Raw genomic sequence first — 13,338 nt, forward strand, 5'->3', positions numbered from 1 at the left:
GGAGTGTTCTAATTTCATTCTTTTACATGTAGCTGTCCAGTTTTCCCAGCACCACTTATTGAAGAGGCTGTCTTTTCTCCACTGTATATTCTGGCCTCCTTTATCAAAGATAAGGTGACCATATGTGCATGGTTTTCCATCAACAGATGAATGGATAAAGAAGATGTGGCACATATATACAATGGAATATTACTCAGCCATAAAAAGGAATGAAACTGAGTTATTGGTAGTGAGGTGGATGGACCTAGAAACTGTCATACAGAGTGAAGTAAGTCAGAAAGAGAAAAACAAATACCATATGCTAACACATATATATATATATAGAATCTAAAAAAGAAAAAATGGTCATGAAGAACCTAGGGGAAGGACAGGAATAAAGATGCAGACCTACTAGAGAATGGACTTGAGGATACGGGGAGGGGGAAGGGTAAGCTGGGACAAAGTGAGAGAATGGCATGGACATATATACACTACCAAATGTAACGTAGATAGCTAGTGGGAAGCAGCCGCATAGCACAGGGAGATCAGCTCGGTGCTTTGTGGCCATCTAGAGGGGTGGGATAGGGAGGGTGGGAGGGAGGGAGACGCAAGAGGGAAGAGATATGGGGACGTATGTATATGTATAACTGATTCACTTCGTTATAAAGCAGAAACTAACACACCACTGTAAAGCAATTATACTCCAACAGAGATGTTAAAAAGAAAAAAAGAAAAGCACAACTTTCAGAAAAGCAGTTTGCATCTGGTTATGTGTTTACTTACCACGCCCTCAAAGCCAAAACCTTTTAACTTGGTAACGGTTGCGTTCTTTGACTAGGAAGTAGTTATAGGGACAAGGTACAAAAAATAATAAGCATGCAGCCCTTTATTTAGTTTTGCAAAGTCTCTGCTTATAGTTCTGTATATTACATAACTGTGTTATACAAATACATTTATTTACAAAAACACTCTAGCTGTGCAAACTTGTTGCTTTTTAAAAATGTCCAGGAAGTTCCATTTCTGCCCATCCCAAGATATATTTTTAAAGCATGCATAAAAATTAACTTTGGTGTGGGAAAACTACTCTATGTGCTGTCACATACAGTATTTTTGGTGTCTATTTATATATTTACAAAAATTGATCAGTTTACAGAACCGTACAGAAGTGTACATTCTAAAATCCACAATGCAATAGTGTGGGTTACCAGGTCTCAGAAAACAAAGGAAGGATTTAGATACTGCAAAGAAAACAACTAGCGAATCCCAATATGTTAGAAAAGAGAAAAAAGAAAGAAACAGAACAAAACTAGCTTGCTTGGGCCGGCAAATTATTATACATAATTTTCATGGCAGTGCAGTAGGGTTGATCATTGCCTTCCACATGTGCCTCTGTGTTGGCTTGTGCAGAAGTTCATTGGCTTATTGTCTAGCACGCTACTTTCAAATGTACAAGGCTACAGTATCAAAATGTTTTGGCAAAAAAGATCTCGAAAGGAACCATGAAGTTTTGACAAAAATAGAAATCTGTAATAAAGCTAAATAACACTAAAATAAAAGGAAATATTATAGTATCTGTTTTACAATTTGTATAGTCACACCTGTGTATTTCTCTGTTCATGTCTAGTCTCCGTAATGAAAAATATTTTTATACAAAACATACTAAAATTCTGGAATCATACATGTTTTACATGCTTCATACATTTTTTTTCTTGTCTCACCACACCCTTCTCTCCTGCCATACTCTCTTTTGGTAACACATGCTTACTTCATTTAACAGGTATTGAATAGAGACAGTAAACACTATGTAATTAGAACAGCGACAAAGTAAAAAAACAAACAAGCTTTACTGAAATCTATTAATCCAGTATTTAGCACATACTTAGCAGTAAACCTCAAACAGTACAGCGATATGTTACATTCTCTTGTGAAAACACTTGTCGAAGACTGTTAAAAATTTTTTTTTTCTTAAATGCAACTCCGACTCGTGCCTAATAGGATTTGGCCTTTAAGAGGTTTCCTTTGCTGTGGACTGGGTGGCTTTGCTTGAACTTCCGCTCTGTGCCTTGTAGCTGGTGAGGCTAGGAGTATGGATGGTCCTGATGCTCTTGGCACCTTGATTCAGTGAAGCTGGGGAGGCAGGGGGGGGCAGGGAGGAGGAGAAGGAAGGAGGGGCTGCTCGGCCATTCTGAGTCTGCAGTGAGAATGAGAGATGGTGACCTTTACCTGTGTGAGCGGGGCTCTGAAACTTCAAGGAGCCATTAGAGACAGAGGGGATGAGGGAGGCAGAGGGAGCAGATCGTCCTGTTTGGGGGCTGAGAGGGTTAGAAGGAACCGATGGTTTAGTAGCAGGTGGATTAGGGAAGTTAGAGCTGTCACCACTAGAAGAAGGCAGAGAACTGCTTTTCCCAGAGCTGGGAGAAAGGGCTGGAATCTTAGAAGCAGGTAAGGAGGGGAAAGTAGGCTTACAGTCCCCACCAGCTTTCTTAGCACTTCCATTAGCCTGCAAATAAAGACGGCAGGAGACAGTTTGTCAGAAAGCTGGTAACACCATCAATCCACAGGGCCTGGCAACACAGCCCTTCTGAGAGTCATTAAATCAAAGACACCACACCAAACCAGTTCAAGGCCTGAGCTAAGTCTTGTCGTGCTGTACTGGACCTGGGAGAAACCCCCAAAGTGCAGAGCAGAGGGTGTACAGAACAGGGAAGAAGGAAGAAGAGTGTTTGTGAGAACAGGCACATCATTCTACTACCGTCTCCGGGTGCTGGGTGGAGACGTGAGGGTTGCGTGAGGGCTGTTACTGGGGCGGGGCTGAGGCATCGTGACGGAGTGTTAATGGGCCTCTAGTGCGATGCCGTCCACGTACACGTTAGTGCTGGAGACTTTCAGGGCGGCTTTGTCTGTCTCGGTTTCCCAAGGTGTTCTGATGAACCACTACACTCCCCCAAGGAAAGCCACCTGGCCCGCCACCTTGTGTTAACAGGTCAACTTTGGAGTCACAAAGTAAAAGCTGTTTTATTGCGAGCATGCAAAAGAGTGGTGAGAAATTCAACAGAGGCTTTGAGACTCTCTTCATGCCCCCAGATCCAGGACGTGTACGTAAACGGTATCTTACAAAGAAAAATGCAATATTTGGTATAAACTAAGTCAGTGACTTGCTTCTTAAGCGCAAGAGTGTCCATCCAATATTGGGTTTAAGGTAAAACTACCTGACGATATTGGCGGGGATCCTGCAGTTTGGACTGCTTGCCAGGTTTGTCCAGGCTTCCGGGTCTGTTCTTGGAACTCATGGGGATCGGCATCCTGCTCGTCTGAGGGGTTCCCGTGGAGCCCTGTGGGGAGAAGCAGCAAGTGGGGGAGAGAGAGGACGCGTGTGAGCGGCTTACCCCCGAGGCTGCCCCACTGTGCGCAGAGAAGCTCAACGTGAGAAGCCACAGCCCTACATGCAGGACAGATCTAGGAGACGGACATCAGGAGACACCACTGGGGTTAATTTGAAGAATCAAACAGAATAACACTGCTCCACTACTGATCAAACGGATTTTAATGTGAGTATCAGAGCAATCACTCCAACGGCAAATGGCTGACCCAGCATCCTTTGCGGTTTTCCCAACACCAGTCAGCAACAGAGGTAAAAACAGAATCGATTAGCTGTTAGACACCTAGTTGTTGTTGTTCTGAAGGCGAGGGAGAAAGTGTGAGAGAAAGGATCATTGCGAACAGACAACGGAACCAAACGAAACGAGCCACCTGAAAGGAAGCAAGTAAATCACAAGACACTTTCGCTAATGGTGATTATGACAGGTTTAAGAAAGCAGCTGGCTCTTTTCATTTTCCGTCAGACCAAGATACCTTACGTGAAGCCGAAGGTACAGACGAGGGGGGCTCTAGGGCAGTGGGAGCTTCATCCAGGACTAGCAAGGACTGGGGACAGGCCTCCTGGGCCACGTGGGATGAGCTTGCAACAGACTCTCTGTTGGAGGAACCCGAGGTCTCAACTAGGGCTTTGGGACTCATCTCACTGATCGTATTTTCCAGCTGTTTGATGGTCTGCTCCAGGCTGTCCAACGTTCTGTAGGTATTTTTTCTGATTTCATCAGTTCTCGAGATCGGAGCTGTGCTCTCCAGACTGGGCTGCTCTAGTCTCCTAAGCATACTTTTCGGGGTGTCTTCGGATCGAGACCCGCTGATCTCGAAGCGCTTGGCTTCTCTGTGCTGCTTCAAAGTGCCGTCCTCTTCCTCCTCTTCATAGACCACCACCTGCAACGTCTTCTTCCCCGTCTTGGTTCCCGTGCGAATGGCTTGCGTGAGAGCGGCGAGCTGCTTTTTTGGGAATTTGAATTTGAACTTTTTCTTGGGGCTTTCAAACTGGTCATCGGTCGTGTCGCCCTGGCTTTCTGAACTTGGAGAATCGGCTGGGTTGAACTTGCTCTGCTCGGTTTTAGTCACTTCCTGTCCTCCTGACATTCCGGTCTCCGCTGAAAGGAAGTGCGGCTGGAATTTACTCTCAGCCTCCCGCCCTGCTCCGAGGTTGCCCGAGGCCCCCTCCTTAGGAAACTTTTGGGAGGTGTTACTCTGGACCACAGTATCTCCATTCTCCTCCTCTTCCTCTATCTTCTCCTCTGTCATCATTCTCTCCAATTCCTCGTCGCATTCCTCAAATATGGTTGAAAGTCTCTTGTATGCGGACCGGATGTCCATGGGTTCATCAAAAATGATGATCACGGGTTTCTTGTCCAGGCACACGACCGGCTCCTCACTGTCAGTGCCTTCTTGCTGGGAAGTTGTCTCTTTTTTGGCGTCAATGTTGACCGTCTGTACATCTTGGCCCTGTTTGCTCACTATGTCGCGGACCTCCCCGCTGGAGAGAACTTGGACCGCGGTTTTGGTGATCATGAAGGCAATGCTGTCGGTGGTTGCACTCTCCTCGCTGGGAGAGCCTGCTGTGGACTCCCCATCCTCATCAGGCGTCAGGTTAGCAGGCCTGGCTCCCTTCGGTCTCAGGACAACTTGGCCAAACTCTGTCAAGGGAACCTCTTGGTCTTGAGTTTTGACATCACGAATAGTCAATTCGGTTGATCTAGTGGGAGAGGGAAGGTGACACTTATCTGTATTTTCTTGTCCTTGCTGGATCACCCCCTTTGTCTTCCCATAATTCATCTTCTGATTCTCAGTGTCACACACAGGGTACGGCTGCCCTGAGATTTTAGGTCCTTTGTTGATTTCATCTTCTAAGGAACTAACGCCAGAGAAACTAGAATTGACCCTGGACACATTTTTCTGGGAATAGTTTCTACCGTCTCTAAGTAAACTCTTAGTGGATATGGAACTTTCCTTCATTAAGATGTCAGTTTTGTATTCTGATGTTCTTGCTGCACCAGAAATACTATTCTCCATTCCTCTTTCCCACTTAGGATGGTCACTAGGTATGGAAGCCCCTGCGGTAACCTGGGAGGGAGAGTGGAGGAGGGAAACCACACACAGTGATCAGAAATGGATCTGCAAAGGAAGGGAATTAATCTGCATGGTATCAGTTGGAACACAGATCTGGTGGACTCACCTTCCAGGATTCCATTTGGGGGCCATTTTCATATTCAACATCACATTTCCGTACGTCTTCGTGGAAAAATTCCAAATTCTGGTAGAACAGTGTAGGACATGTTACTCCACAAAACCACACCCCCCCAAAGTGGGCTACAACTAGATTGTTTCTTTAATTACACTTCAAAACATGCGGGCCAAGCACATTCGTCACACACCAGTCCAAAGCCTACAGCTCTGTTTACCTTGGGTGGCTTGGTTCTCCAACTTCCAAAAATGCCCTGTGTTTGCACAAGATGAAAATCTCAATTAGCAAAATATTTCAAGGATTTCAAATTTTGGTGGGAGGAGCAGTTAAGAGAATAAAGGGACCAGTTCTGGACCAACACCTCCTCTTTTCAACATCTGACTGTGAGCTTAGCCAACTCTAAAACCAGAAGAGTGGCATGGCATCGTAGAAAGCACAATACACGAGCAGGCAGATTGTGACTCTCACCCGGATCTGCCACTTAACTGTTATTTTAGGCAAGTCATTTCACTTCCTTGGGCCTCAGTTTTCTTGCTTATAAACCAAGGAACTAGACCAGGAAAGTTTTCACGTCTCTGCCAACTAGTTATTTCATATTTCAGTCTCATCTCTGCTTCTTGTTTGGGGATTGTCCTATAACGACTCTGCATTGCTTGGGTATGGAACTTTGAGATGAAAAAAACCCAGTTTTCCCTGGTCAAATCACAGATTTGAAAACATACTTGCAGTTTGTACTTAAACTTGCCAAGTAAAGTGTCAAAATAACCTTCAAACTAATCGTAGCCAAGATGCTCAAATCCCAGTTCAGAGTGACAGTGCTGCCAAGATGTCATCTAAACATTTACAAAACAGATATTTGAGGCTCAAGTGGTGACCGTGACAACATGACTCAGCTTTTCCTTGAAGAGACAAGAATTTTTAATATAATACCCATTAACAAAGACTCCGGCTTTCATCCATGAAGATCTGGGTACTCTACAGTTTTTCTGCTTGGCCCTCTGGTGGTACAAACAAATCAAAACCCTTTAAAATGGTTTCTGTTTGACCTAGAAATTTCAATTCTCATTTCTGGGTATTTATACCAAATAGGTCATCAGGTACAATATTTTAACTACATGATTCAGCTTTGGTTCTCTGTGTGCTCTGATGCTGAGGAAAGCTGCACTTCTGAGGTTCTCGCCAAGAGATTCAGAAGGTAAGAGCCCAGCAGTGAGAACCGGGTATGGAGAATGCTCCACCAGGCACGGGTGTATCGGTAGCCTCGGGCCCTGCCGCCATGCTACCACTAGCCGTGCCTTGTCACTTCCAAGGCACTGCTGTCCTTTCTTCTGGCTGTAGAAGCCCAAGAGGAAGAGGTGATTAGAACAGGATGGGACACGATCCCAAGAAGCCTGTTGGGTTAAAGCAATGACAACATAACGAAGCGCAAGAACCCAGGCTCCCACCGATGACAGCCTAGAGCGATCCTGCTGCCTGGTTAAAACCAGAAAGAATGTCCGTACACATTCAAGCAATCACGCACAGAGACAACAAAGTCAGTATTAATCACATGGAAATACGGCACAGGATCCAAGGTGCACGAGCCACCAAACACCTCCTGTTCAACTTCCCTTCGGCCGCATCAGGCCCCAAACAAGAGCAACGAGATTCAGCTGCTACGGTGGAACAATATCATCTCTTTGGTGGGATTTTAAATTTAGAATCAACAACTAATGCATCAAGTAAACGTTGCAAGAAGAAAAACAAATGAGGTTTCAGCTCCAAACAGGGAGTCAGCGTTATCATGCCAGGACCTGAGTGCGACTTTACCCTTGAGTCACAGGAGGAATTGGCATCTGCAGGGCTGCTGTTCTGCTGGCCTCATTGATTGGGGGGTTAGGGCTGGCATCTGTTCTGATTGGTCAGGGCCCGTGTCATACCCACTGTTAAATATTTCAAATGCCACCCGGCAATATACGTATTTTAAAACAGATCTACTAGCAGGAATCCTCCAATGGAAAGTCAGTAAGATAAAGATGTCAAGTGTAGGTTTCACATGACCCAGCAGTTTTGTAAGTGGGCTAGAAAAATGAAGGCCTGGATCAAAGGAAGTGCCTCAGCTTTGTCCAGGGTAACTTGTTCACGGTCGTCATGTAATCTCACAACGATATCTTAGGTAGTCTTAGATAGTCAGGACTCTGCAGGAAAGCTAGTTAAGCCTCATTAATATCTGTTTTGGGGCCCCGAGGTTTGGGTTGTTCAGACAACTGGTGAAGCAGGGACCATATGCATTTGGGCAAGAAACCAAAATTAGAAACATTAAGTTATAGAAAAATTGCATAAAAGTAAGTACTAGACTAGCACTTCATAATAAGAGGAAAAAAACTTTAAGAAACATTTGAGTTATAGAGGGGTAGATGAATAGCCCAGGAAGAGGTTAATAAGGACAATACTTTGGGGACAGGTCTGATAGTCACGGTTATTGTGAAGTACATCAGTCTACTGAGTATAATTATCCAGAAAAAGCATCTGTAATTAAACCTAGTGTTTAATGCCCTGGTGTTGGGCATTCAGTACAGACCTGCTTAGTATCTGATGGACCTTGATTGAGATCAGTGTGATCGATGGAATATGGATTTCTAATTGCAGGGCAAGAAACCCCATGCAGCTTTTTAGCAAATTAGCAAAATTCTACAATGAGATGATGATTGTCTCCAGAGGGATCTTCGAGAAGCTCCGGGTCAGTGTTTGAAAGAAACGGTCACGCTGGCCCAAGTACAGCACATAACTCAGGACCCGCCAGGACCTTCTGTGAATTGGCTTTAATAAGGCCACAGAAGGAAAGTCCACAGACTGAAGCAGCAACGTATTTCCAGTGTGATAATTATGGGTTCAATTCCCATTAACAGGAGGTTTCCCTCACAAGAAGGATTTATCCAGATAGTCTCCTAATCTCCCCCGTGCCTAGAGAGCTCCCACCCCCATCGCCTGGTTAACAGCTCCACTTGCCAGATCCGTGGCTGGCGGAGTTTACACGAGGGCTCTGGGAAAGCTGGGAGCCGGGGGGGAGCAGGTCAGCCTCTGCGGGGGGCTGCACGGCTGAGAGCTGTGAGCCCCAGGACTGCATCTCTTGAAGGACTCTGCTAGAATAGCCCTCCGACTGTGTGATCCTGTATCTCTTTCACTGAGCTTACTTATTCCTGCACTGAGGCACCTATGCGGAGTGACTACTGGGCTATCTATTATGGCTGATTTGTTTGACTTTATTTAAAGGACGCTAGAACCTTTGAATTCTAAGATACAAGTTCCTGGCAAAAAATGTTAAGACTTGAGTTGGTCATGATAAGCTTTTTACCCTGAAGTTTAGACAGAGGCTTCATTTAAATAAGATGGCGCTATTTCCAAAAATCACAAAAGCTCTAGATTCAACTTACAAAGTTGAAGTTCAAATATGCAGGTTAATCTCCTCTCCTTAAAGTTCTATGTCATGATAGTGACCTCTGTTTCAGAGCCTGGATGTCTGTTTGGAAGCCATGAGAATGCCACAAAGTTTAGTAGCACTAAAACGATACTGAACTTACTACCTTGGCAGGTACACTTTGAGAATTTCTAAGAGTAACAAAAACTCTGCTTGGCATCCTCGAACATGTGTGCAAATACATGTGTGTATGTTTCCATGGATACGCCTGTGGATGGCGGATAGACAGCTCTGCTATGCATTCTCTTCCTGGAATCTAAAGCTTTCACCTACTTTTTTTTTTTTTTTTGCGGTACGCAGGCCTCTCACTGTTGTGGCCTCTCCCGTTGCGGAGCACAGGCTCCGGACGCGCAGGCTCAGCGGCCATGGCTCACGGGCCCAGCCGCTCCTCGGCATGTGGGATCTTCCCGGACTGGGGCACGAACCCGCGTCCTCTGCATCGGCAGGCGGACTCTCAACCACTGCGCCACCAGAGAAGCCCCTAAAGCTTTCACCTACTTTTAACGTAGATGTCTTTGGTCCAGAAGACATGATACAAATTAGAAAAACTGCTACCTACTTGGTTGATGTTTCCATTTGTTCCACCAGCATTGTTCTGGAAAATCTTGGAAGGTGTATGTGTATCTTTGGTTTGGGAAGATAATGCCTGAATTCTGCATATACTGTTGTGTGCTGTGCACAGGAACACAGCGTCCGCTCAGGAAACCTGAGCCAGAGATCGCTGGTGAAACCCCAAGCTGTGTCTCCATTAGTTTAAAAAAAAAAAAGAAGGGTGAGGAAAAAAGAGAAGGTACAGAAGCTCAAGCACAGAGCGGTATTAGTGTCAGAGCAAGGAAAGAAGGACGGCCCACCGGGTGGCCAACGTGTAATTGCCACGTTACCTTCTTCTCCTTGGGTAGGGCTGTGGCCCCCGGCCTAGTGTCTTTAACGTGACTGTCAGCCCGGGACTGCTCAGCGTGACTGTTTGAATTTACATCCATAAAGGAACACTTCTGGAATGCCTAAGGAATTAAAACACTGAGTTAATAGGGATCCGAGTGCAGCAAGGAGGTCAGAGGGAACAGGCAGGGAATCCAGAGGATCTCCCGGTCGAGACCCCGGCCGGGTCCTACATGCGGGTCATGCCAGGGCGTCAGCGCCCTGAAAACCGGCTCCCCATCTGACCTCAGGTCAGCAAAGCCCGGGCCAAAGGCTTCCTTATTTTCTGGTCCAGGCTAAGATTAAATGGATAGAGCCTTTGAAAAGAACGCCCCTTCTTCCTGTCCGGGTGAACCTGATTTGCATTTAGTAGGGCTTCTTTTAAAGGGCTTTGACCTTTAAAAAATGCTGAATATGTAAATGAATTAAGAAGCTATCTTTTTTCCTCTTCATTATAAAAGGGCACAAGATATTGCAAACCATTAAACCTTAAAAGGAAAGTAATCCTTGACAATTCGTTGTCTGCAGTAGCAACATACTCCTGTGCCCTGGGTAGTTCTGACTCACGTAGAATAAAGCAATCCCTTTAGCACGCAAGTGATTCTGAGCGGCCTGGGAGCTGCCTGACCCCCAAAGACTTGTCTCTGAAAACTAATGATGGATCGTAGTTATAGGAGCCCAGGGCCACTCCTGTGAACACTGAGTGAGGGAGGTCGGTTCTCAGAGAGAAAGCATCTGCTGTGTCTATAGGGCAGAAAAGAAGTGACAATATATATGATCGCGAGAGCAGGAGAGACGGTAACCCAAGCAGCGAAATGTCCTGAAATCGGTGATTCTCAATCAGGCTACATGACACCCAGTTGAAAAAAAATACTGTTACCCAGGCCTCACCCAGAGCATAATTAAGTCAGACTCTCTGGGCTGTAGGATTTTTTTTTTTTTAACTCAAATTATTCTAATGTGCAGGCAGGATTAAAGAGCAGTTGTTGAAGTGAATAATTTCAACTGATCGCCTCGTATTTCCTTAATGTCAAATAGTGTCATTTGGAAATAACTGCAGGCACAAAGAATGCCTCACGCCCTCCCCGGGTGAACATTCCAGCACAGGTTTTAAAATACTAGCGGAGCGGATGCCCGGGACCTTCCCCGGCCTGCTCTTCCCTCGCTCCGCTGGCTCCCAGTTCCCTCCTTAGACACCCACCCGGTCCTCGCGGGCCCTGGAGGTGCCCGGGGCTCTGCCTGCTAAGGCCACTCGTCATTTCCGTTGGGCTGTTAGACCCTGAACTCGGGAGCTTGTGGTTTCTTCTGATGCCTGGTGACGCAGAGCAGGAAAGCTGTGCTACGATTACACTCGGGGCGGGCGGGGTGGGGGGGGCGGTGCTGCAGCTGCTCCTTCCTGCCTCAGAGGGGCTGGCGGGTAGGGGAGGCGTCCAACTCGAGAGCCTGCAAAGGCTCCAGCATGGCCGCTGGCCGACTCTTCGGTGCAGCAGGCTGGCTAATGAGGTTTGGTTGCCTTAGGGTCAGAGCACTTCACTCACCACTGTTACCTGACCACCAATAATATAACGAGAAGCCAGATACTCTGCCTTTGTAACGCTTTCAGTCAAAGGAAGCATCAAAGATATTTAGCTTTCAGTGGAGGGAAATATCCTCAAGTGACGGGCTCTAAGTGGCTAGAAGGAAAGTTACTTCTCTCGGGGGCTAGTGCAAGATTATTCACAAGCTTAAACGCCTCACTTCTTTGATCATTAGTGCTCGTTGCTCACCCTTCACAAATGAGAAGTTATCTAGTGCTTAGTCATCCATTTGAAACAAACCAGGTCATTTATTTATACCATGATTTATTTATTATTTATACCATACTTTAATATTGGAGTATAATTGATTTGCAATGTTGTGTTAGTTTCAGGTGTACCGCAAAGTGACTCAGTTACACGTATACCTATTTTTCAAATTCTTTTCCCATTTAAGTTATTACAGAATATTGAGTAGAGTTCCCTATGCTATACAGTAGGTCCTTGTTGATTATTTTATATATAGTAGTGTGTATATGTTAATCCAAAACTCCTAATTAATCCCTCCCCTGCCGCCACCTTTTCCCTTTGGCAGCCGTAAATTTATTTTCTTAGTCTGTGAGTCTGTTGCTGTTTTGTAAGTAAGTTCATTTGTATCATTTATTTTTTTGATTCCACATATAAGTGGTATCATATGGTATTTCTCTTTGTCTGAGTTACTTCACTTAGTATGATAATCTCTAGGTCCATTCATGTTCTGCAAGTGGCATTATTTCATTCTTTTTTATGGCTGAGTAATATTCCATTGTATATAGGTACCACATCTTCTTTATCCATTCATATGTCCATGGACATTTAGGTTGCTTCCATGACTTGGCTATTGTAAATAGTGTTGCTATGAACATTGGGATGCATGTATCTTTTTGAATTATGGTTTTCTCCAGATATATGCCCAGTAGTGGGACTGCTGGGTAGTATGGTAGTTCTATTTTTACTTTTTTATGGACCTCCATAGTGGCTGTACTAATTTACATTCCCACCAACAGTGTAGGAGGGTTCCCTTTTCTCCACACCATCTCCAGCACTTATTGTTTTGTAGACTTTTTGATGATGGCCATTCTGACTGGTGTGAGGTGATACCTTATTGTAATTCTGATTTGCATTTCTCTAATAATTAGGAATGTTGAACATCTTTTCATGTGCTTTTGGCCATCTATATGTCTTCTTTGGAGAAATGTCTATTTAGATCTTCTGCCCATTGTTTTTTTTTTTTAAATGTAGAGTTTACAATAAATACTATTACGTGTTCATTAATCTTTATTAAGACATCACTAATAATTAATCAATTAAAGAAAATAACTACTTGTTGGAGAAAGAAAGCAACAGTAAATACCCTGGTGGGATTTTGGAATTTTTTGTGTGTGTGTGATATCAGGATATTTGTCTTTCTCTGTCTGATTTACTTCACTTAATATGATAATCTCTATGTCCATCCATGTTGCTGCAAAAGGCATTATTTCATTCTTTTTAATGTTTCTGCCCATTTTTTGATTGAGCTGTTTTTTTTTTTTTTGATAGTGACCTGCATGAGCTGTTTATATATTTTGGAGATTAATCCCTTGTTGGTTGCTTCGTTTGCAAATATTTTCTCTCATTCTGTAGGTTGTCTTTTCATTTTGTTTATGGTTTCCTTTGCTGTGCAAAAGCTTTTAAGTTTAATTAGGTCCCATTTGTTTATTCTTGTTTTTATTTTCATTACTCTAGGAGGTGAATCCAAAAAGATATTGCTACAATTTGTGTCAGAGTGTTCTGCCTATGTTCTCCTCTAAGGGTTTTATAGTATCCAGTGTTACATTTAGGTCTTTAGTCCATTTTAAATTTATTTTTGTGTGTGGTGTAAG

At 44.4% G+C, this 13,338-nt stretch overlaps 1 protein-coding gene across 6 annotated transcripts in view; it reads right to left on the reverse strand.

The window, feature by feature from the left end:
* Positions 1-734: 734 nt before the first annotated feature.
* The window catches only part of KIAA1217 (KIAA1217 ortholog), a 326,826-nt gene continuing 314,222 nt past the window's right edge, over positions 735-13,338 (reverse strand). The window contains exons 17-21 of one of the 6 annotated variants that reach the window (XM_060292855.2): positions 5,766-5,801; positions 5,540-5,617; positions 3,832-5,427; positions 3,189-3,311; positions 735-2,479 (exon numbers count right to left, since the gene is read on the reverse strand). In XM_060292855.2, the coding sequence (XP_060148838.1) occupies positions 1,985-2,479; positions 3,189-3,311; positions 3,832-5,427; positions 5,540-5,617; positions 5,766-5,801 (2,328 nt within the window). In that variant the 3' untranslated portion in view covers positions 735-1,984. Of the gene's footprint in view, positions 2,480-3,188; positions 3,312-3,831; positions 5,428-5,539; positions 5,618-5,765; positions 5,802-9,886; positions 10,007-13,338 lie in introns of all 6 variants that reach the window. The other 5 variants (XM_030837160.3, XM_030837164.3, XM_030837182.3 and 2 more) reach the window with 5 other exon arrangements.

This window comes from Globicephala melas, chromosome 2 (genome assembly GCF_963455315.2).
Source record: "Globicephala melas chromosome 2, mGloMel1.2, whole genome shotgun sequence".
NCBI classification, from domain to species: Eukaryota; Metazoa; Chordata; class Mammalia; order Artiodactyla; family Delphinidae; genus Globicephala; species Globicephala melas.